Source organism: Ranitomeya variabilis, chromosome 5 (genome assembly GCF_051348905.1).
Source record: "Ranitomeya variabilis isolate aRanVar5 chromosome 5, aRanVar5.hap1, whole genome shotgun sequence".
NCBI classification, from domain to species: domain Eukaryota; kingdom Metazoa; phylum Chordata; class Amphibia; order Anura; family Dendrobatidae; genus Ranitomeya; species Ranitomeya variabilis.
Genome location: NC_135236.1, coordinates 274,151,223 through 274,177,457, shown reverse-complemented (window position 1 = coordinate 274,177,457; position 26,235 = coordinate 274,151,223). Strand labels below are relative to the sequence as shown.

At 42.8% G+C, this 26,235-nt stretch overlaps 1 protein-coding gene across 1 annotated transcript in view; it reads right to left on the bottom strand.

The window, feature by feature from the left end:
• Positions 1–26,235, bottom strand: part of DENND6B (DENN domain containing 6B) — a 63,259-nt gene that overhangs the window by 18,768 nt on the left and 18,256 nt on the right. Inside the window, exons 5-14 of the mRNA XM_077264351.1 lie at positions 18,737–18,817; positions 17,596–17,701; positions 15,551–15,630; positions 14,393–14,452; positions 11,285–11,340; positions 11,067–11,189; positions 3,647–3,742; positions 3,456–3,550; positions 2,859–2,924; positions 2,432–2,496 (exon numbers count right to left, since the gene is read on the bottom strand). Of these exons, the coding sequence (XP_077120466.1) occupies positions 2,432–2,496; positions 2,859–2,924; positions 3,456–3,550; positions 3,647–3,742; positions 11,067–11,189; positions 11,285–11,340; positions 14,393–14,452; positions 15,551–15,630; positions 17,596–17,701; positions 18,737–18,817 (828 nt within the window). The remainder of the gene's footprint in view (positions 1–2,431; positions 2,497–2,858; positions 2,925–3,455; positions 3,551–3,646; positions 3,743–11,066; positions 11,190–11,284; positions 11,341–14,392; positions 14,453–15,550; positions 15,631–17,595; positions 17,702–18,736; positions 18,818–26,235) is intronic.

The following is a 26,235-nucleotide window of genomic DNA, read 5'->3' as shown; positions in this document are numbered from 1 at the left end:
ATGAAATTTTTAACCAGGAACCTACATTTCATCAAAGCATTCATTTTATGCCAGGATTCTGTTGTAAAAAGCTTTGAAATGTCACAAAAAATATGCACAATGCAAGGCCGCACTAACATTTTGCAACTTTTGGTGTTCTTATTACATTTTCACCTAGCTCCAACAAAATGAGCAAAGCTGGGGCGGGATAGTGGTATGGAAACCACCGCTAATCAAATTCATGATGAGTAGTGATGTTCCTTATATCACATATCTTACTCCGATTCCCGATTGTAGCAAAATTTGTGGAGAGGACCTCATGGAGATGCATTCCACTTTTCAGACACACATTGCACCTCTTGATCATGATCATCTGACTCCAACACCCCCCCTCATCGAGACCGTGATGATAAACTTGGGTATTGATGAATCAGGGCCTTAGTTTTCAGTGGCCACCTAACACTTGACTCTCTCTGAGGCCGGCGTCACACTAGCGAGTTTTACGGACGTATGAGCGCAGAAAATACATCCGTAAAATGCGCATAACACACGGCCCAATGAATCTCTATGGGGCTGCTCCTATCAGCCGTGTATTACGCATCCGTAATATACGGTATTGTACAGCCGTAGAAAATCGCAGCATGCTGCGTTTGTCAGCGTATTGCGCAAAAAATACGCCAATGAAAGTATGGGGGCGAAAAAAATACGGATTACACACGGAGCAGCAGTGTGACTTGCGAGAAATAGCGTGTTCTATAGAAAAGCCGTTTCTTTCTCCTTCACAAACCCGACAGGATATGAGACATGGTTTACATACAGTAAACCATCTCATATCCCTTTTTTTTTTGCATCTGGCGGAGAAAATTGCGCGGGAGCCCATGCCAATTTTTTTCGCGATTTAACCCTTTATTTTACAAGCTACAGCGCCCAAATTTTGCACATACACACTACTAACATTAGTAGTGTGAAATATGCAAAAAAAAAGGGATATGAGATGGTTTACTGTATGTAAACCATGTCTCATATCCTGTTGGGTTTGTGAAGGAGAAAGAAAAAGCCGGCAATTGAATTACCGGCTTTTCTATAGAACACCGCTGCGTATTTCTCGCAAGTCACACTGCTGGTCCGTGTGTAATCCGTATTTTTCTCGCCCCCATAGACTTTCATTGGCGATTTTTTTTGCGCAATACGGTGACAAACGCAGCATGCTGCGATTTTCTACGGCCGTACAAGACCGTATAATACGGATCAGTAAAATACGGCAGATAGGAGCTGGGCCATAGAGAATAATTGTACCGTATGCAATCCGTATTTTCTGCATCTCTCATACATCCGTAAAACTCCCTAGTGTGACGCCGGCCTTAGACTGATTCGGAAAATGTGACTTGCAAAATTCGGTGCAATCTCACTTCAGTCCCCCTTACCACCCCTGGAGTAATTTTATGCACACCAGTCATTTTTCTGCATTTTTTGCAACATTTTGCTAAAAGTATGACTTTTGGTGCTAAAGAGTCGCAAAAACAGTTGTAGGAAGAAAAAACAAACATTTTTGGGCTTTGTGCAAAATTCATGAATCGCGTGCACCCTTTTATTGAAATTGGTGCAAAAAACATCAGTGATAACTACAAGTTTGGGTAGGTGCACACATTCCGGATCGACAGAAGAAAATTCTGCTGCAAATCCTGATGTGTTGGCAGGAAAAACACTGCATAAATATGTGTGTTTTCCCATGTTTTTGTTGCGGATTTTTTCCCCATTTATTAGTATGAGTGAAAGCTGCCGTAGAAATGCAGATTTACAAAAAAAGTAAGCAACATGTGAATTAGACTTCAGGAATCTCATTAACTTTGCTCGTACTAGGTAATCCTTCAAGTTTTGCGACAATAATGCGTAAAATAAAAAAAATAATAAAAAAAATCGCAAAATGTGCACATCGCCTTAAAAATGTAAGAAAATGGCAATAACAGTAAGTGTGGATAGTTGTGTGTTAGGCTACTTTCACACTAGCGTCGTGCCGACGCAACGACGCTAGCGTTGAAAGCGCCGCACAACGGGGGCAGCGGATGCAGTTTTTCAACGCATCCGCTGCCCCATTGTAAGGTCCGGGGAGGTGGGGGCGGACATGTCGCACAAAAAAACGTTACATGTAGCGTTTTTTTGTGCCGACGGTCCGCCAAAACACGACGCATCCGTCGCACGACGGATGCGATGTGTGGCAATCCGTCGCAATGCGTCGCTAATGCAAGTCAATGGAGAAAAAACGCATCCTGCAAGCACTTGTGCAGGATGCGTTTTTTCTCCAAAACGACACATTGCGACGGAGGCCAAACGACGCTAGTGTGAAAGTAGCCTTAGTTGAGAACTTCCAAAGACCTAACATAAGAAAACAAACTTCCAATTACAAAACCATCAGCTTACTCCGTCGCACATTACTGTGTATTGCGGTAGTTACCTTTAATAACTGTTTAATAAGGGCCTTGTCCTTGTGCAGGAACGGCTTATAGGAAGTGTACATCCCTACAGAGAGAACAAAAAATCCAGTTCTGTAAAAAAACCATATAGTTTACTGTGGTCTACTTCTGTGTGCAATATAGATAACAATCTCTGTTGTCCACATGTTCTATTACACTATTGCCTTTTGTCCGATACATATATTACATTAGTACGTACTTTTCTTATACGCTTTTGTCACACAAAAAAGATATTCTTACTCAAGCATGGTTAGGTGCACGTCTACCCACGCCGACAGCACATTTTCTACTTACCGTACATATTATACACAGGCTGCAGTTTGGTTCATGGCATGATATAGTCAGATCTCCTTATTATACTGTGTGAAGTTGTAAGGTTGAATGCAAAACTAAAATAGTCAACTTTACCCAATTTCGTATCCAGTGTCTTCAACTTTGTTACCTTCTTTAATTTCACTTGTTTCGGTAAATCGCCTGCAGGAAAAAACAATCCCCATTTACAGAGTGTGTACCAGGGACCTCACCTCTGATGCATCATCATTAGAAGTTGAAACCTGGCATTGTTTAATCCGAGTGTGATCACAGTGTGCTCCAAATCTCTCTGAAGAGGAGAAGATGGAGAAAAAAAGGTCTCCATCCTCTCCATTCTGTGAGGCCACGGAAATCGGATTGCACTCAGATGTAATTCGAGTGCGGTTCGATGTTTCAATTACTTGCATGGCCAAGTGAGATCCGTATATTGGATACTGGATAAGCTTGGGCATGCAGCGATTTTCTCCTCTCTGTCCAAGGCCAAGATCAGTCAAGTGATCGGCCCCGTAGACTAACATCGGTCCGAGTGTGAGCCAATGTTTTGTCAGATCGCACTCGGACAGCAAATACACTCGTCTGCCCCTGCCCTATGGAATACGCCCACATCCTACAGCTTTATGTAGGTGATAGTTTACCTCTCAGGACGCTCTCTAACATGGCACACAAGCTCCATCCTCACTGCTGTTTCCTTACCAGACACTCGAGGTTCTCCAACACGAAGGATGTGGGGCCAGTGCTGCAAAGTCTTGATGAAGAAAGGATTGGTTACTCCAAGTAACAAGCTAGGGCTGCAGAGAGAAGAAGAACGAGAAAGCCATATTTATAATTTAGAATTGTTTTCCAGAATCCTAATAATGAGGAAAGTAGAATCTATCTTCACTTACGGGGCTTGGGTTCTCGTCGTGTATTCTTTGAATTCGCTGTCGTGAACAGTGAAATATGGACGGAAATCAGAGCAAAACTTTAATGGAGAAATGCATCTGAAAATACAAAAACAGACTGAATAATGCAAGGGAAGAAGAAAAGCATTAAACTGTCTGAGCATTGTGCTCATGTCCAAATCGAATACTCAGTAGGGGCGAGAAAGAAGGCCCTAATGAAGAACAATACTTCATCATAATGCCTCCTTTTGTGTGTCTGCGTCAGAAGCTGCTTTGGGGGTGGAAGTGGCCCCTTTACCTTTTATGCCCCTGTGCAGGTGTACAGGTTGCACCAATGGAACGTCTGCCCCTGGAGTGTTATGATAAAAGACGTTGGTTGGTATGACAAGTTATGGTGGTACGCCTGCTAATTAGCTGATTACACCGCACCATTTCCCCTTCGTTGCTTATATGGCAAGCTGCACTTAGCTTTAGGCCGGGGTCACACTTGCGAGTGCAATACGAGAAACTCGCATGAGTCTCTCGCATCAATACCCGACACTGGCAGCGGCACTCGGGACCGGAATATGCGGCTGCATGTATTTCTATACAGCTGAACGCTCTGGTCCCAAGTGCCAGTGCCAGTGTCGGGTATTGATGCGAGAGACTCATGCAAATTTCTCATATTGCACTTGCAAGTGTGACCCCGGCCTTAGTCTAGTAACTATACTAAATTCACACGTAGTGTTTTTGCAGCTTTTTTTTAATGCATTTTTTAATGCAAATTTTTAGCTGCATTTTACAGTACCAGTTAAATGTATATCACAGTACACCCACAGTTGGTCACAAATCCACCATATCATATATCTATATATGAAGAATAATATAGAAAGAAATTTTAATAGAGCACCAGGGTGCGCTGTGTGACAAACGCTGTGGAAACCACAGCAAAGACCGAACTAAAACCAAAGCAATACAGCAAGGACCAAAATCCAGAAAAGATACAAAAGCATGGGAATGTTAAAATATACCTTTATTAATAGGAGTGGCAATGGTTACATAATATATAAAAATGAAAAAGTATATAAAAACATACAAAATTGCGCAGCACCAGGATAATAGAATATATATAATATCCCAACTACAACCCCACTATAATATCAGGATTTCCTAAGTTATGCTGTACATAAATAAGTCTCTCTTGTGCCAAGACAATAAAAAAAAATAAAAATTCTACAATACACACACATTTGTGCAAAAACAGCGTATAGAAAAATAATTTAGTGCACAAGTATACCCAAAACCAGAGTAAAGTGACCGAGTGCACAAATATCAGATGCCAACTACGGTACTTCCAATATCAAAAAATAAAGTGCAAAAGTGCAAGGACCTGCCAAGAGGTTCATAAGTAGTGTGCCAGCATATGCTGCGAACATCCAGCCGTATGTGAGAAAAGTACAGCAAACAATAAGTTGTATATACCTGAGGGGGCTGAATCCTGTGCCTGCGCCTCACCCAAGGCAGGTCTTTGCACTTTTGCACTTTATTTTTTGATATTGGAAGTAGTTGGCATCTGATATTTGTGCACTCGGTCACTTTACTCTGGTTTTGGGTATACTTGTGCACTAAATTATTTTTCTATACACTGTTTTTGCACAAATGTGTGTGTATTGTAGAATTTTTTGTTTTTTTTATTGTCTTGGCACAAGAGAGACTTATTTATGTACAGCATAACTTAGGAAATCCTGATATTATAGTGGGGTTGTAGTTGGGAATATTATATATATTCTATTATCCTGGTGCTGCGCAATTTTGTATGTTTTTATATACTTTTTCATTTTTATATATTATGTAACCATTGCCACTCCTATCAATAAAGGTATATTTTAACATTCCCATGCTTTTGTATCTTTTCTGGATTTTGGTCCTTGCTGTATTGCTTTGGTTTTAATTTTACAGTACCAGCAAAGTCTGAGATTTCAGAAATCTCATGCACACAGCTTGGTGTTTTTGGCATCAGTATTTTGTGTTTTGCATGATTTTTTGCACAATGGAGCACGTCACTTCTTTCAGCAACTTTTCAGGATTTTTCACACATTGAAATGAATGTGGTGAAAAAACACACCAAAAATACAAGTATCAGGTTTTGCTGCTTTTTTTTGTGCGAAAACCTGATTCTATAGAATAGGACTTTTTTTTTTCAACACTAAACTTTATCAGCATGCACAAGAGACAAATCTAGCATGCCAAAAAGGCATAAAAAATGCAAGACATGCTTTTTTTCAGCAGCTTCTTTCCTGTCTAGAGATCAGGTTTTGCTGTAGAAAAAAAATGCTGAAAAAACGTCTAGTGGTCTTGTCTGGTATTATAACTGTTCAGAGCAGTTCACTCCCATTGAAGTGTTTAAGTCTGTGTGCCTGGGCTGCAATATTAGGTGGTCCTATACTAAAGGTCCACAAAACCATAACACATCTGCAATGAATCTGCAGCCAAATCTGCAATGAATCTTTGTTAAATGCAGATTTGGTCATGGATTTTGCTGTGGATTTCATCCTATGCTTTGCAGAGGGCAAAATCCATAATCCATAGTTTCTGCTTTACGACAAAACAACGAGCATGCTGCAAATTTAACAGTCCCAATTAACCTATACTAATGAAACATATATATAACAATACCTATTTTATTAATTAAATGAATCCGACGTGGAGTGGGGGCGCCATTTCCGCTGAACAGTAGGGTGCCAACCCCCGTGGCAAGGCAGGAATCGAGATCATAGGGAGCAGTGTAGCAAGGATTTTTTTGCTCACAATGGCACTTTATTTTTGCACTGTTTTGCACTTTGTATGTCTGTGTCTCTCACCCTGTCATATATATTTTTTTTTGCCCAACATATTATGGGCTATATCGGCTGGTAATCTATCTTTACCCAATGATTTCCTGTTGAACAATTGGGGGTCCAAATGTGACACGTTTATAGGGTATCAAGAGGAGAATTAGGGTTAGCGGACGTTGAGTGGGGGCGCCAATCTCGATTGTGTATAGGGTGCCAACCTCCACTGATAGGCAGTGGGCATCGAGGGCCCCTTGATAGGGTTACGTAGAGAGCACGGTTGTTTGTAGTGTTTTGTCTGTGGTTGTGTTTTATGGATTCATTTAATTAATAAAATAGGTATTGTTATATATATGTTTCATTAGTATAGGTTAATTGTGTTATACCATAATTTCTCGGACCTATAATTAGTATAGTTTTTTGGACTGACACGAATTTGACAGTCCCTAACATACTTAGATTAAGGCTGGAGTCACACACAATGTATAAAAAATCTGTCCGATTTTGTCTGCTGAGAATCGCACAAATGTTCTCCGTATGGTGATCCGTATGTCATCCGTGTGCAATGCCAGGATGCGTTTTTTCCTCAAATGTCCTCTGTATGGTGGGATTTTCTCACACACTTGTAAAATGAGCAAATAATGGCTGAGCCAATTTCCTGTCACCTGCCCAATGCCTGAGAATTTCTCGCAAGTCACACGCATTGTCCGTGTGCTGTGCGATTTTTTTTCTCGCACCCATAGACTTACATTGGCGATTCTCGACTGAGATACGCGGACAATCGCAGCATGCTGCAATTTCACTCGCAAGCGTAATACGGACGAGAAAACAACGGATGATGGGAGCTGCCCCATAGATTAACATTGGGCCGAGTGTCCGTGTTACAATGTAGTGTGACCCCAGCCTAAGGGACAGATTTTTCCACATTAGAATGAGGTTTTGAATCTGTACCGGGTAACTAGCGAAGGCAGAGCAGTGCTCACCGGAGAGCAGATTAGCGGAAGTGCCAAGAGATGGAATTGTGCCTTTAATATACCGTATTTTCCGCTTTGTAAGACGCACTTTATTTCCCCCAAATTTTGGGGGGAAATGGGGGTGCGTCTTACAAAGCGGATATACCGCTTACCGTTACTGGCTGGAATGAGGGGGTGTCCACCGCCGCTGCCGCCCTCCACCGCTGTCGCCCGCCAGCAATGTCGCCCGCCACCGATGCCGCGGTTGTCCGCTGCTACCCCGGTTTTCCGCTGCTGCCCCGGGTGATGCTGGAGGCTCCGACGCTGCGGGGGGCTCTGGCGACATTTTGTGAAAGGCCAGAGCCCCCCGGCAGTTCGTCCATGCGTTCCTGTATGACTGACTCCGGGAAAATGGCCGCCGGAATGTCGGGAGATGAGATTTCAGCGCTGAGATCTCATCTCTCGAGATTCCGGCGGCCATTTTTCTAGAGTCAGTCATAAAGGAACGCATGGACGAACAGCCGGGGGCTCTGGCCTTTCACAAAATGTTGGCAGAGCCCCCCGCAGCACCGGAGACAGCCCTGCAGCACCAGAGCCCCCCTGCAGCACCGGAGCCCCCCTGCAGCACAGGAGCCCCCCCGCAGACCCCCTCATCCCAGCCAGCCTCACAGGAGCCCCCCTGCAGACCCCCTCATCCCAGCCTGCAGCACAGGAGCCCCCCTGCAGCACAGGAGCCCCCCTGCAGACCCCCTCATCCCAGCCTGCAGCACAGGAGCCCCCCTGCAGCACAGGAGCCCCCCTGCAGACCCCCTCATCCCAGCCTGCAGCAATGCTCCACTCCTGCCTCCAGCAACGACCCTGGGAACCTGATCCACCGCAGCCACAACCCCTGGTAAGTAATAATACGCATGGATTATAAGACACCCCACCAATTTATTAAAAAACGTTTTTTCCTATTTTTCCCCTCAAAATTTGGGGTACGTCTTATAATCCGGAGCGTCTTACAAAGCGAAAAATACGGTATTTCTTAGCACTACACAAACACTTACACTTATCCAAGGTTTTATATACTCTAGTTCTTAGAATATAAAACTGTAAAGGGGTCTTGTGCATCTAGAACAGTATTTCCCAAACTCCTGCCCTCATGGCCCCCAACAAATTGTGATTTCCTTAGTATTACAAATGTGATAAAATTATTATCAAGGCATCAGAACCGGCCACAGGTTTTCTCCACTGTGTAACACTAAGGAAATCCTGAAAGCATGGTCTGTTGGGGTTCCTGAGGACTGAAGTTTGGGAAACACTGATCTGGAAGTAACATCAGTGCTATTACTAGTCAATAGTTTCCCATTAGTGATGAGCGAATATACTCTGTACTCGAGATTTCCTGAGCACGCTCGGGTGTCCTCCGAGTATTTTTTAGTGCTCGGAGATTTAGTCTTCATCGCCGCAGCTGAACGATTTACATCTGGTAGCCAGCATAAGTACATATGGGGGTTGCCTGGTTGCTAGGGAATCCTAATGTCACGGGGATACAAGGAGGGCGAGAGCTAATAACCCGGGCCCCTGCAATTTCCCTCAGACTAGGGAAACCCTGTCTGACCCTCTACCTGAAGTTTACACTGAAGGTGTGCATGTTCAGGCCTCCACCCTCACCCTGACTCCTGATTCAGCCCTAGACTGAACACCACCGCCCACCACCCAGTGAATGCAATAGACCAATACCCACAGTTATAACAAACAAGGATAAAGGAAAATATACACCACGCCGCAGTCAATCAGGAATACACTATAAAGGTGCAGGGCAAAATAAATACAAATATAGGAAGGAGTAAATAAGACAAAGGAAAATACACCACCAGCAACGATTCTCCAACAACCAGCTCTCCACTCCGGACCGAGATAACTACGGATAAGACAGAAGCTATAATCGGCGACGCCCAAAGATCAGGAGAACCATTTAAAGGAAATGGGCATGGCCCAGCTTCCAATCCGAGGATCAGATAAATTAACCCCGGAGCAGCCAGACGAAAACTAGCCGACGCCAATGAGCAAACAGTGGTCAAACGCGGAATTACCGCTGTCTGTCAGACGACCTGGTCTGAACAGTGTCCGACATGACAGTACCCCGCCTTCTACGAGGGACCCCAGGGCCCTCACGGCTTATAGGACCCGGCTTGTCCGGATGGCGATGATGAAAACACCTGACCAGCCGATCCGCATGAATGTACGAGGCTGGTACCCAGGACCTCTCCTCAGGCCCATAACCATGCCAGTGTACCAAATATTGTAAAGTGCGGCGCACCACACGAGAGTCAACCACCCTGGAGACTTCAAATTCTAGGTTACCATCCACCAAGACTGGAGGTGGCATAGGCGCCGCGTCCACAGAACCCACCACCTTCTTAAGAAGAGACCTGTGGAACACGTTGTGTATTTTATACACCGTAGGGAGCTCCAGTCGGTACGCTACTGGGTTAATGACGGCGGTGACCCTAAATGGACCAATAAACCGTGGACCCAATTTAAGGGATGGTATCTTGAGTCTTATGTTTTTTGTGGATAACCACACCCAGTCATCCACACTCAGGTCCGGACCTGGCACACGCCTACTGTCAGCCACACGTTTGTACCTAGCACCCACACTCAACAGGCGCTGTTTCACTCTCCTCCAGACTGATGACAATTGTGTTCCTAACTGGTCTTCCTCCGGAACGCCGGAAGAGCCTCTCTGACTCAACGTACAAAACTGAGGATGTAGCCCGTAAACACAAAAAAACGGAGACTCCCCAGATGACTCCTGGCGGTGATTATTGATGGCAAACTCAGCCAAAGGAAGAAAGGTAGACCACTCCTCCTGGTTATCAGAGACAAAGCAGCGCAAGTACTGCTCCAAATTTTGGTTCATACGCTCGGTCTGACCATTTGACTGGGGATGAAACGCAGACGAATGAGACAACTTGATCCCCAGCCGTGAGCAAAATGCTTTCCAAAATTTTGCTACAAACTGAGTACCCCTATCTGACACGATGTCAGACGGAACTCCATGAAGCCTGACCACCTCCTGCACAAACACCTGAGCAAGAGTCTTAGCGTTAGGTAAAGAAGGCAAAGACACAAAGTGCGACATTTTTGAAAACCGATCCACAATCACCAAAATGACCATGTTCCCAGAGTTATAACAAACAAGGATAAAGGAAAATATACACCACGCCGCAGTCAATCAGGAATACACTATAAAGGTGCAGGGCAAAATAAATACAAATATAGGAAGGAGTAAATAAAACAAAGGAAAATACACCACCAGCAACGATTCTCCCACAACCAGCTTCCAATCCGAGGATCAGATAAATTAACCCCGGAGCAGCCAGACGAAAACTAGCCGACGCCAATGAGCAAACAGTGGTCAAACGCGGAATTACCGCTGTCTGTCAGACGACCTGGTCTGAACAGTGTCCGACATGACACCTCACATGTACTTATGCTGGCTATCAGATGTAAATCATTCAGCTGCGGCAAAAAAAACTAAATCTCCGAGCACTAAAAAATACTCGGAGGACACTCGAGCGTGCTGGGGAAATCTCGAGTACCGAGTATACTCGCTCATCACTATTTCCCATCTAATCCCATGAAACCGATATAGAACAAGTTATCCATTACCCAGTCAATGCGAGTACAATTTCAGATGAAATGGTAGGTGAAGGTGCCATAATAACTAGTGGTTCTCCTAGCAAAACCAGCTCCCACAGCAACTGGAGGTTCATCAGGACAGACTGCAGGGACCTAGGTAATACAGAGCATAAGTGGAGTAATATTGGATATAAACAGCTTGCATAAAAACTTATGTCACATGCATATCTATAAAGGACTTATCCCACCTGAAGAGATCCAACTCATGGATGCTGGAGATTTGGCATGGTGGGTCAAGCCGGTCCTGTGTATAATGTAGAGATATGATCAATGTATCTGAGGTGAGACAGAATCATACAATATACTTGTATACTTTTCTGTTATGTTGTTTTCAGGCATATTTTCACTGTAAATGTTTCCTAGAGCTGCATCTTAGATAATCCGACACACGAGGTAGGAATGATGGCCGCTGGCTTTAGTGCACAGACAATGAGACGGTTTCTTCTGGAGGTTTCCTACCACCTCAGTGTAAGTCCACCTAGTATGGAAGGCTGCTTTACTCTACTAATGTGGATAATGAGTATTTCCCACGTTAGCTTCTTACATGCAGCATAAAAGATGGGTGAAGGTGATTACAGGATGGTTTTTGACAATACGAGCAATAGTGGAAAGTAACAAAAAATGCTGTTACCATCTGTAGAACACTTTCATTTGTTGCCCTGGTGAGCTCACCCTATAAGGCTAGGTTAACATTGAGTTAGGGCAATCCGTTAAACGGATCTGCTAAAAATGAGCCTAAATTGTCTTGTATTTTTGCCATCGCATTAACGCATGTGGCTGCGCGTCTGCCTGCGTCTGCAATACAGTTCTCTGCAGAACGAACGCTTCCGTTCGCCATGCGTTCGCCATGCAGTAGTCCGCATTGGAAGGTGCGCTACAAACTAACGGACCATTGCTAACGCATGCTGATCTGACATGCGTTAGGATCCATTACATTAATGTAAGTCTATGGGTGCGTTAACATGTCCGTTACATTGCGTTAGTGCTGCCTACAAACGGATCCGTTAAACAGATTGCCCTAACGCAATGTGAACCTAGCCTAAGAGATATAGTGCCTGCTACCGATTAAAGGATAAAAATACTATGAATGTCGATATACATTCCGATTAGCTCAATTTTTAATGACTTTACTCAATATCATTTTTTATTAAAGAGAAACTAGAACTTTTGTTTGTTTGTTTTTTTGGAGAATTTTGTCCATCATGGATGGTTATAAAACTTTCCAAATCACTTTATTAGGAGATTAGTTTTCATTCCTGTAAAAAATAAAAATTAATATACCGTAAGTGGCTTTAAAACTCCTGTGTTATTTTCTCTGGTGATGCCTCTTCAGGCTGCTTGGGACATCTGGAAGAATGACTGTCCGGAGAAGAAAAGGTGCGTGCTACCATGGGTCCTGTGTCATGTTAACAGTAAAGTTTCCTGAGACCATTCATGTGTGGCGTTGCTTTTCATCCAAGGGAGTGGGCTCTCTCACAATTTTACCTAAGAACGCTGCCATGAATAAAGAACAGTATCTATACATCCTCCAAGAGGAACATCCAGCAGCCAACCATCCAGGAGCAAGTTGGTGATGAACAAAGCTTTCTCCAGCATAAGGAGACCATGTCACAAGGCAAAAGTGATAACTACTGTAAGTGACTTGGTGAACAAAACATTGAAATTTTGGGTCCATGACCAGGAAACTCCTCAGATTTCAATCCCATTGAGAACCTGTGGTCAGTCCACAAAAAGTAGGTGGACAAACAAAGACAGAGAAATTGTGATAAGCTCCAAGCACCGCTAGACAAGAATGGGTTGTCATCAGTTAGTACTTGACCCAGAAGTTGATATTCAACATGTCAGGGCAATCTGCAGAAGTCTTGAAAAATAAGAGTCAACTCTAAATATTGAAGCTTTATACTGTATTACCTTGATGTATTTCTCAATAAAAGTGTAAAAACTTATGAAATACTTATAACTGTACTTGAGTAACGAGAGAAACATCAGACTAAAAGATCTAAAAACATGGGAGAAGGAAACTTTGTGAAAACCAAAATTTGTATCAGTCTTAAAACTTTTGGCCATGATTGCAGATCTTTGGAGTACAGATGATGGCAGTGAAGGGTCAGCTAAGCATTGTGTCTAGCTCTAGGGATAAACTGCTGCAGGAGATTGTTCTGATGAGCACAATATTCAGGAGGACACAGGGGCTGATCCTTTTACTGCCATCATTTGTACTCCAAATCAGTACATTCTGATATAAATGAAAGCAGGCAAAAAGACGGGGTAAAAGCAGGGGGTTGGAAGCCACTTACATGCAATTTATTTACAGAAATGAAGACAAATCCCCTAATAAAATGATTTTCTAAATTTCATAACTTTCCATTGTGAAAAAAAGTATAAAAAAATGAAAGTTTACTTACTGGTTAACATTATTACTGTAACTAATAATGATCATATCAGTGATATTTGTACTTTGTCCAAGAATATGTTTCACAGAGTCAGAATGAGGTGAGGATATCAGATCTCACATATATAATAAGATCAAACGCTACACGAATAATCAATTTATGTGTATCAGCTACAGCTGGTATGACCATTAAAGGGAATCTGGCAACAGGTTTTTGCTATTTAACCTGAGAAAAGAGTGATATAGTGATTCCAGTGGTGTGTCACTTACTAGGCTGTGGGTTGTAGTTTCAATACAAGCAGTATTTTATCACTGCTGGCCTAGTAATCACATGCAGGCCAGTCAGGTTAATCTAAGCAACCCCGCCCCCACCACTGATTGGCAGTCTGCTGACAATGCACAGTGTACTCATGAAGCAGCCAATCAATGGTGTGGGCAGGGTTATACACAGCTCAGCATTCTGACCACTGCTAGATCTACAGGAGGGAAAACAGATTCTATCAAATATGCACCAAGCAGCCCAGTAAGTGACACATCGCTGGGATCTCTGTGACAGATCTCTGCCCCTACATCATGCTGCTCTCAGTTTATAGAGAAAATACCTGCTGACAGATTCCCTTTAAGATGGACAGAAAAACCTAAGTATAGTTGCCTGGAACTGCATAGCAGAAAACACATGTGGGTGTATTGCAAATGTCTTTTTATTTTACAATGTGGCTTTTGGGCACATAGCGAGTACAGGTGAAGACCACAAAATCAATGTGCTTTGTTTGTACTATAAACCCCAGACAATCACAGATAAACTGTGTGCAGTTTCCTGCACATAAAAATAACTATACAAGCCTGACGAAATACTCACATAAAGTAAGAAAGTGTGAACCTACAAGGCTTATGTGTCACTCACCTTGGGATGATCAGTAATAACATTAGTTTCCATCAGATCAGTTTGATTTGGAATTTTAACCTAAAAGTAAATATATAGTAAATATAATATTTAGACACATCTGATTGTACTATAATGAGGCTCAATGAATAGAAAAACATAAAAACAAACTTTATAAGTCAACTGGATGTTATAAATGTCTTATTTGTAGGGATGCAAATGGCCTACTCTGCGAAGAAGACGACAGGAACGCTAATGCCAACTATTGGAAGCACCAATCTGAAAATTCAATATTAAAGGGCCTTGCCACATGACTTAGGATAAGAAGTCAAACCAGACACTCCATTTGTAAACACATGTTTCAGAGTTTTTGCCCCTCATCAGTGCAAAATAGGAGATCTGATTTGCCTGGGTGAGATGCCTCTGACAAGGGGTCTAAGGTGTAAAGTTTCTTCTTGTGGAGAGTGCCAAAGCGGCTTAAAGAAATTTAAAAGCCATTCAATGCTCTCCTGTGAATTTAAATATGCAAATAGCGTCTTCAGAGTGGAAGAGGACAGGACCTCTAGTGCCATATATTCCAAATTGCAGAGGACAGACTTCACAGAGCTCCACAAATCTTAAGAATATTTAAAGGGAACCTGTCATGTCGTTTGTAGCTTCCAAAGTGTCCCCAGTGTGTTGTTAGCGATACAATGTGCATCACCAACACGTTTATTCCTTTAAGATATATATAGTTATATCTTACCTGCTCGTTTAGTCATAGGGGGTGGGTGTGCTCATTGCGTTCAGTCAGGGTTGTCCCCGCCCATGCAATTTGAATCATGTCCCGTGGTTTTTGCCGACATCACTATATATCCTGCGCTTGCACAGTTTATTGTGTTGCCGCGGTTGGGCAGTGTCTATTGGGGGACCTGCGCTTGTGCGATATGTAATTGGAGAGCCGCGCTTGCGCATTGTCTATGGGCTCTCCACATATGCAGTGTGACGAGCTGCACAACGTGCGAGAGCACTGAAGCTGTTTGTAGTTCCCAGTGTCACTGACTGTGTGCGCAGTGTTTAGCTTGTCACATTAGCTCTTCTCTCTATAGTGAAAAGTCTTCCTAAAGGCAAACGTTTAAATTACTTAAGAATAGAAGGGATACAGTATAGTGGGTTATAGGCAGTGCTTTGACTAAGTACCTGCAAGACAAGCCCCATGATAGGCAATGAAAGGGAAAGTCCTGGCTCGGGAAACGGCCATCGATCGATCTGATTACAAACTAGAGCAAACAAAATTGTGTTTTTGTCAGTATGGTATATAAATATAATGTTAGAATAATCATTCTGATATACAGGTCCTTCTCAAAAAATTAGCATATAGTGTTAAATTTCATTATTTACCATAATGTAATGATTACAATTAAACTTTCATATATTATAGATTCATTATCCACCAACTGAAATTTGTCAGGTCTTTTATTGTTTTAATACTGATGATTTTGGCATACAACTCCTGATAACCCAAAAAACCTGTCTCAATAAATTAGCATATTTCACCCGTCCAATCAAATAAAAGTGTTTTTTAATAACAAACAAAAAAACCATCAAATAATAATGTTCAGTTATGCACTCAATACTTTGTCGGGAATCCTTTGGCAGAAATGACTGCTTCAATGCGGCGTGGCATGGAGGCAATCAGCCTGTGACACTGCTGAGATGTTATGGAGGCCCAGGATGCTTCAATAGCGGCCTTAAGCTCATCCAGAGTGTTGGGTCTTGCGTCTCTCAACTTTCTCTTCACAATATCCCACAGATTCTCTATGGGGTTCAGGTCAGGAGAGTTGGCAGGCCAATTGAGCACAGTAATACCATGGTCAGTAAACCATTTACCTGTGGTTTTGGCACTGTGAGCAGGTGCCAGGTCGTGCTGAAAAATGAAATCTTCATCTCCATAAAGCATTTCAGCCGATGGAAGCATGAAGTGCTCCAAAATCTCCTGATAGCTAGCTGCATTGACCCTGCCCTTGATGAAACACAGTGGACCAACACCAGCAGCTGACATGGCACCCCACACCATCACTGACTGTGGGTACTTGACACTGGACTTCAGGCATTTGGGCATTTCCTTCTCCCCAGTCTTCCTCCAGACTCTGGCACCTTGATTTCCGAATGACATGCAAAATTTGCTTTCATCAAAAAAAAGTACTTGGGACCACTTAGCAACAGTCCAGTGCTGCTTCTCTGTAGCCCAGGTCAGGCGCTTCTGCCGCTGTTTATGGTTCAAAAGTGGCTTTACCTGGGGAATGCGGCACCTGTAGCCCATTTCCTGCACACGCCTGTGCACGGTGGCTCTGGATGTTTCCACACCAGACTCAGTCCACTGCTTCCTCAGGTTCCCCAAGGTCTGGAATCGGTCCTTCTCCACAATCTTCCTCAGGGTCCGGTCACCTCTTCTCGTTGTACAGCGTTTTCTGCCACATTGTTTCCTTCCAACAGACTTACCAGTGAGGTGCCTTGATACAGCACTCTGGGAACAGCCTATTTGTTGAGAAATTTCTTTCTGGGTCTTACCCTCTTGCTTGAGGGTGTCAATGATGGCCTTCTTGACATCTGTCAGGTCGCTAGTCTTACCCATGATGGGGGTTTTGAGTAATGAACCAGGCAGGGAGTTTTTAAAAGCCTCAGGTATCTTTTGCATGTGTTTAGAGTTAATTAGTTGATTCAGAAGATTAGGGTAATAGGTCATTTAGAGAACCTTTTCTTGATATGCTAATTTATTGAGACAGGTTTTTTGGGTTATCAGGAGTTGTAGGCCAAAATCATCAGTATTAAAACAATAAAAGACCTGACAAATTTCAGTTGGTGGATAATGAATCTATAATATATGAAAGTTTAATTGTAATCATTACATTATGGTAAATAATGAAATTTAACACTATATGCTAATTTTTTGAGAAGGACCTGTAGATGATAGAGGATCAGATATAACGTACTTCTATTGCCACAGAAAATAATCAATGGCAATGGGCTGTTAGTATTCATCACTCCTGTGTCAAATAGAGAGGCATGAATCCTAAAGGATATGTAGCCTACTATCATTATTTTGAGGCATGACTGATGGCTACTAACAGCAAGTTGTACATCCATAGAAGTGAATGGTACAGTAGTCACGTTTGTCTATTACTGCTCTATTCGCATAGACACAAACATTTTTTTAATTCATATTTTTCCATTCATATTCTTACCAGCTTCCAGACAGGGCTCCAATTTGTTAAAATATTCGGGAGCTATAAGTTGCAGGAGTGTGTGAAACAAATTGGTGTAAGGTAAACTGGAGAGAAGAACTAGAGACTAAAAAGAAAGCAGACAGATATGTATTCAGTGAACATTGAAAAGGACTGATGAAAATAAAAGTGGCCATAGACTTGCATAGGTAAATGAAACCCAAAAGATGAGTACTGCATATATCAGCCATTTAGAAGGATCGGTGTCACAGAAGAACGTCATTCTGAGCTCAATTTCAAACGTATCTCATAACTAACGGATAATTAATGTTTAGATTGTTTCTGGTTTTCTACAACAGACATATTTGAGCAATTCATTTTCACTCACTTATATAATTAAAGATGATTAGTACCAAGAGAGATCATGTGGCTGCATCTACCGCACCTGGTAAGAGACGTGCCTTCAAGGGGACCAGACAGCTGATTCACAGGTCCTGAACCATGAGATGCATCAGAGCCTGGCTCTGTCACTTCAGCCAGATATAGTGAAAACATCCATGTAAAAGCCAACCCGGGACCATGCGTGTTAAGTGACTAGTCCTAGAGGCTGATCCCTGGCCACTTCTCCCAACCCCACTTCTCCTGAGTGACAGGTCTCTCCTTACATGTATGTATATGAAAAGACTTGCCACTCAAAGGTACAGAGAACCAGCCTCGAGGACTAGTCTTCTGAGCCACATGGTTCCTGGTCGGCCTTTAAAGGTATGCTTTTATCTGAAACGCCGCAGCATTTCAGAGTGAGAACATACCTGGCTAACGTGACAGAGCCAGTGTCAGAATCATGGTGCCCATGGTTTTGACAGCATGTATATAACTGTCAGGTACACTTCAATGGCTGCCATATTAGCCCTCCTCTATGCCAATAAGCCAGGCATGCAAACTAGAATATAGAACAAAAACGAATTTAAAGAGGTCTGTCACTAGGACAATTCTTTTTCACATTGATTTTGAATAAACCACTCATGTAATTAAAAAGAAAAAGTCTGCAGATTTGCTTTATTTCACAAAACGTACCCCAAATGTGGTTATCTGTCTAAAATACATATCCATGTTGTTAACATCTTTGTGACAACTGACATTCTACAAAAAAATAAGGCCTTACCTTCTGAAAATACCCTCTCTTTACAGAACTATCTCTTACTTGTCGAAAATAGACGTACCCAAAGTAATGGGCAGAATCCCTCTGTAATGACAGAAGAAAAGAGCATGGTTCATACATGGAGAAAGTGAAGCTCTTACTACGAGTCTCATCTGCCTTCTTTTCAATGAAGCAGGTTGGCTTATCAGAACTTTTTCATCCATTGGCACGTAACCATGTAACAGTTAAAAATGAATGAAGCTTGGATGGATCTTTAAAGTACAAAGTGTGTCTTCTGTGTGTTATATTTTTACACAGATCCCCATAGACTTTAAAGGGAATCTGTCAGCAGGTTTTTGCTACCCCATCTGAAAACATGGTGTAGGCAAAAATACCCTGAATCCAACAATATATCACTTCGTTAGTTGGATGCATTCATTCTGACACAGAGTTTTTATATTTAGAAATACAGCAGAGCTGAAAAAAGCTATCCCCGCCCACATCAGGCTCTGTATTTACATTGTCTATAGACAGTGAGCTGCTTATCACATGAGGGGGGCGGAGTCGGACCAGGAAGCATTGGCTTCTGAAGTCCAGAAAATGACATGATAAAACCTTCAGTCTAAGTAAACACCACCACACAGCCGGACATGTGACATATAGTTGCGTTCAGTGTTTTAACCCCTAGCTCACTGCTTAGATTACATAGCAAAAACTTGCCGACAGATTCCCGTTAATAGCCGATTTTGACCCTGATAAGAACAGTAAATTCTCTGAATCTCATGGATCCATTTATAAAACTGATGTGTATATGCATCAATGAAATACTATGGGTTCGTGTGCTGTCTGAGTAAAAAAAATGAACAAACACTAGAATAAATTAGAGACAGCTACAAACTTTATTACTGCCAAAAGGTACGTGTATTGAGTGCTCTTGAGTGCTAACATCCTTAACCCCTTTACCCCCAAGGGTGGTTTGCACGCTAATGACCGGGCCAATTTTTTCAATTCTGACCACTGTCCCTTTATGAGGCTATAACTCTGGAACACTTCAACGGATCCTGATGACTCTGACACTGTTTTCTCGTGGCATATTGTACTTCATGATAGTGGTAACATTTCTTTGATATTACCTGCGTTATTTGTGAAAAAAATGGACATTTGGTGAAAATTTTGAAAATGTCGCAATTTTCCATTTATGAATTTTTATGCCCTTAAATCACAGATATGTCACACAAAATACTTAATAAGTAACATTTCCCACATGTCTACTTTACATCAGCACAATTTTGGAACCAACATTTTTTTGGGTAGGGAGTTATAAGGGTTAAAAGTTGACCAGCAATTTCTCATTTTTACACCACCATTTTTTTTTAGGGACCACATCACATTTGAAGTCACTTTGAGGGGTCTATATCAGGGGTTCCCAACCTGTAGCTCGGGAGCCACATGTGGCTCGCGGTTCCATGAATTGTGGCTCGCGACTGTCTGCTAGCTTGGTGCATTAGCTCCATGTCTAGCAAACTGGTATGAAGAGCACATCTCAAAATGGTGAATTTTGTGAGTAGACCTGCACAGAAGCGCAGATCTGGATGCACATTTACTGGTCTTAGGGGTTTAGAGATGTTTTAGGTATGGTACACTAGAAGATGGTACTACCTGTTAGAGGAGATGCTCAAAGCTGGATGTGACAGTGTGTTGGGAGTCCTTGATGGGAGAATACTGAATGAGGGTATTGTGGGAACCCATGGTCCTCAGTTTACTGCTTTGGAGTGATTTCTGTGCAAAAGCTTTGGTTATCATTATACCTGTAATGGGGGCTTTGGTTGACACTACTTTAAAGGGGGTGGGAGCTGAATGTGGCTCTCGCGACCCTCTCTCAGTGCTGAATGTGGCTCGCGACCCTCTCTCTAAGCTGAATGTGGCTCTCAAGGTCAGAAAGGTTGGGAACCACTGGTCTATATGATAGAAAATACCCAAGTGTGACACCATTCTAAAAACTGCACATCTCAAGGTACTCAAAACCACATTCAAGAAGTTTATTAACCCTTCAGGTGTTTGACAGGAATTTTTGAAATGTTTAAAAAAAAATGAACACAGCTCCAATTTTGTTTTATTTTACAAGGGTAAGAGGAGAAATTGGACCCCAAAAGTTGTTGTACAATTTGTCCTGAGTATGCTGATACCCCATATGTGGGGGTAAACCACTGTTTAGGCACATGGCAGAGCTCGGAAGGGAAGGAGCGCCATTTGACTTTTCAATGCAAAATTGGCTGGAATTGAGATGGGACGCCATGTTGCGTTTGGAGAGCCTCTGATGTGCCTAAACATTGAAACCCCCCCACAAGTGACACCATTTTGGAAAGTAGACCCCCTAAGGAACTTATCTAGATGTGTGGTGAGCACTTTGACCCACCAAGTGCTTCACAGAAGTTTATAATGTAGAGCTGTAAAAATAAAAAATCATATTTCACAAAAATGATCTTTTCGCCCCCAATTTTTTTATTTTCCCAAGGGTAACAGAAGAAACTGGACCCCAAAAGTTGTTGTACAATTTGTCCTGAGTACGCTGTTATGATCCAGTGACCTTGGAGCCGCATGAAAACTTTCTCTGGAGTCGGTGGAACATGTACTGACCGCAAATCCTGAACTAACACCGCAACTAGAAGTAGCCGTGGGGTGTGCCTAACAAACCCTAGACACCTCGACACAACCGGAGGACTAAATACCCCTATAGATGGAAATAGGAATGCTATCTTGCCTCAGAGCAGACCCCCAAAGGATAGGCAGCCCCCCACGAATAATGACTGTGAGTAGGAGAAGAATAGACACACGCAGGTAGAAAACAGGATTTAGCAAAAGAGGCCACTCTAGCTAAATAGGAAAGGATAGGACAGATTACTAGGCGGTCAGTATTAAAACCCTTCCAAAAATATCCACAACAGATAATACAAAAAGTTCCACAATCTAACTAAAGACATGGAATGTATATCTGCCACTCCAGAGAATCCAGCAAGACTGAGAAAATACTGACACAATCTAAGCTGGACAAGAAAACACAAAGAATAGCACTGAATTGTGAAGTACACAGCATGTGTGCCACAGGAAAAAAAAACCAGACACTTATCTTTGCTGATTTGGCAGAAAGACAGGAGGAACCAGGCAGAGGTTCACACCTATCAACAACAATTGACAACTGGCAAGGACTAATGAATCCTGCACACCTAAATACCCCAGTCAGAACTGCAATCAGCAGACACACCTGACCAGGACTGCAACCCAGGGACAACTGCATTACCACCTACTACCACCGGAGGGAACCCAAAAGCAGAATTCACAACAGAGCGCCATTTGACTTTTCAATGCAAAATTGACTGGAATTGAGATGGGACGCCATGTCGCGTTTGGAGAGCCACTGATGTGCCTAAACATTGAAACCCCCCACAAGTGACACCATTTTGGAAAGTAGACCCCCTAAGGAACTTATTTAGATGTGTGGTGAGCACTTTGACTCACCAAGTGCTTCACAAAAGTTTATAAGGTAGAGCCGTAAAAATAAAAAATCATTTTTTCACAAAAATGATATTTTCGCTCCCTATTTTTTATTTTCCCAAGGGTAACAGAAGAAACTGGACCCCAAAAGTTGTTGTACAATTTGTCCTGAGTACGCTGATACCCCATATGTGGGGGTAAACCACTGTTTGGGCGCATGGCAGAGCACGGAAGGGAAGGAGCGCCGTTTGACTTTTCAATGCAAAATTGACTGGAATTGAGATAGGACACCATGTCGCGTTTGGAGAGCCCCTGATGTGCCTAAACATTGAAACTCCCCACAAGTGACACCATTTTGGAAAGAAGACCCCCTAAGGAACTTATCTAGATGTGTTGTGAAAACTTTGAACCTCCATGTGTTTCACTACAGTTTATAACGCAGAGCCGTGAAAATAAAAATTCTTTTTTTTCCACAAAATTATTTTTTAGCCCCCAGTTTTGTTTTTTTCCCAAGGGTAACAGGAGAAATTGGACCCCAAAAGTTGTTGTCCAATTTGTCCTGAGGACGCTGATACCCCATATGTGGGGGGGAACCACCATTTGGGCGCATGTCAGAGCTCGGAAGGGAAGGAGCGCCATTTGGAATGCAGACTTAGATGGATTTGTCTGCAGGCGTCACGTTGCATTTGCAGAGCCCCTGATGTACCTAAACAGTAGAAACCCCCCCACAAGTGACCCCATATTGGAAAATAGACCCCCCAAGGAACTTATCTAGATGTGTTGTGAGAACTTTGAACCCTCAAGTGTTTCACTTCAGTTTATAACACAGAGCCGTGAAAATAAAAAATCCTTTTTTTTCCCCCCCACAAAAAATATTTTTTAGCCCCCGGTTTTGTATTTTCCCAAGGGTAACTGGAGAAATTGGACCACAAAGGTTTTTGTCCAATTTGTCCTGAGTACGCTGATAACCCATATGTTGGGGTAAACCCCTGTTTGGGCGCACGGGAGAGCTCGGAAGGGAAGGAGCACTGTTTTACTTTTTACACGCAGAATTGGCTGGAATTGAGATCAGACGCCATGTCGCGTTTGGAGAGCCCCTGATGTGCCTAAACAGTGGAAACCCCCCAATTCTAACTGAAACCCTAACCCAAACACACCTCCAGGGCCGGACTGGCCATCGGGCAGTTCTGGCAAATGCCAGAAGGGCTGGTGCCAGTAGTGGGCCGCTGCACGCCGACTCACCCTTCCCCCCCAGCGCCACTGCTGCCGCATGATTCAACTATACCGTCTACCGACTGTGGGGCCATTCTAGTGGGGGAGGAGAGATGTGGGCTCTGCTGTATACTACTATGTGGGCTGTGCTATATACTACTGTGTGACCTCTGCTGTATACTACTATGTGGGCTGTGCTATATACTACTGTGTGGGCTCTGCTGTATACTACTGTGTGGGCAGTGCTGTATACTGCTATGTGGGCTGTGCTATACACTACTATGTGGGCTGTGCTGTATACTACTATGTGGGCTATGCTGTATACTACTATGTGGGCAGTGCTGTATACTACTATGTGGGCAGTGCTGTATACTACTATGTGGGCAGTGCTGTATACTACTATGTGGGCTCTGCTATATACTACTATGTGGGCAGTGCTGTATACTACTACGTGGGCTGTGCTGTATACTACTATGTGGACAGTGCTGTATACTACTATGTGGGCTGTGCTGTATACTACTATGTGGGCTCTGCTATATACTACTGTGTGGGCTCTGTGTATACTACTATGTGGGCAGTGCTGTATACTACTATGTGGGCTCTGCTGTATACTACTATGTGGGCTCTGCTGTATACTACTATGTGGACAGTGCTGTATACTACTATGGGCTGTGCTGTATACTACTATGTGGGCAGTGCTGTATACTACTATGTGGGCTCTGTTGTATACTACTGTGTGGGCTCTGCTGTATACTACTATGTGGGCTGTGATATATACTACTGTGTGGGCTGTGCTATATACTACTGTGTGGGCTCTGCTGTATACTACTATGTGGGCTGTGCTATACACTACTATGTGGGCTCTGCTGAATACTACTATGTGGGCAGTGCTATATACTACTATGTGGGCAGTGCTGTATACTACTATGTGGGCAGTGCTGTATACTACTATGTGGGCTGTGCTATATACTACTGTGTGGGCTGTGCTGTATACTACTATGTGGGCTGTGCTATATACTACTATGTGGGCTCTGCTGTATACTACTATGTGGGCAGTGCTGTATACTGCTATGTGGGCAGTGCTATATACTACTATGTGGGCTGTGCTGTATACTGCTATGTGGGCTGTGTTATCTGCTATGCAGGTTGTGCTATATACTATGGGGGTATATTATATTCTATGGGGGACGCCGTGTTATATACTATGTGGCTGTTATATACTATTGTGGGGGTATATTATATTCTATGGGGAGGCTGTGTTATACTATGGCGGGCTGCATTATATTCTGTGGGGGCTACATTATATATTATGGGGAGGTGGGCTGTATTATATTCTATGGGGTGGCTGCATTATACTCTGGGGTGGCTGCATTATATTCTGTAGGGTGGTGGCTGCATTATACTATATGTGGGCTGCATTATACTGTATCGAGGATTATGGGGAATACATTATACTATATGAAGAACTATGGGGTGCATTATACTATGGGAAGTGAATTGTACTACATGGATGACTATGGCGGTGCATTATACTATATGGAGCACTATGAGGAGTGTATTATGCTATATAGAGCACTATGAGGAGTGTATTATGCTATATGGAGGACTGAGCAGTGAATTATAATATATGGAGTGTATTATACTAGGGAGTGTATTATACTATATGGAGGACTGTGGTGCACATTATAATATATGGAGGACTATGGGGTGTATTTTACTAAACAAGTAAAATTCTGCATATTCAGATTGTTTTTGCTGGAACAAAAATCGATGTTCTCAGCAGCGCATCGCCAGCGTAAACTGTAGATGTGCTGCTGATAACATGATACTGTATGGTAATCTGTTAGTGATCTATTAGTGATCGTCCTGTCCTATCATTATTCCTCAGCTGGTGGAAAGAGGCCGGGAAACAAGTGTTGAACAACTTCAGTATTGTTGATCAAACTCATTTAGCGGCCTGAACTCAGCGCTTGAAAGTACAACCGAAATGCTTTTGTGTGATGTGCAATATGTTAGCATTTGGGGCCCCATTTTAAACTTTGCCTAGGCGTAGGGCCCCACTTTGCCTAAAACCGGCCCTGCCTACAAGTGTACAAAGATATTATACAGTCACCATGTGACAAGTGGGCCTGTATAACTTCAAATGCCAGGGCTGAATTTTAGTCCCAGTCCGGCCCTGCACACCTCTAACCCTAATCTCAACCATAACCCTAACCACACCCCTAACCCTAATCCCAACCCTAATCCCAACCGTAAATGTAATCCAAACCCTAACTTTAGCCCCAACCCTGACTTTAGCCCCAACCGTAACCCTAAGTTTAGCCCCAACCCTAACCCTAAGTTTAGCCCCAACCCTAACTTTAGCCCCAACCCTAACTTTAGCCCTAACCCTAACTTTAGCCCCAACTCTAACCCTATCTTTAGCCCCAACCCTAACCCTAACTTTAGCCCCAACCCTAACTTTAGCCCTAACCCTAACTTTAGCCCCAACCTTAACCCTAACTTTAGCCCCAACCCTAACCCTAACTTTAGCCCCAACCCTAACCCTAACCCTAATGGAAAAATGGAAATAAATACATTTTTTAAAATGTTATTATTTTTCCCTAACTAAGGGGGCAATGAAGGGGGGCTTTATTTACTTTTATAGCGGGTTTTTTAGCAGATTTTTTTGATTGGCTGCCGTTGCACGCTTTTTATTGCAAAAAATAGTTTTTGCATCTCCACATTTTGAGAGAGCTATAATTTTTCCATATTTTGGTCCACAGAGTCATGTGAGGTCTTGTTTTTTGCGGGGCAAGATGACGTTTTCAGTGGTACCA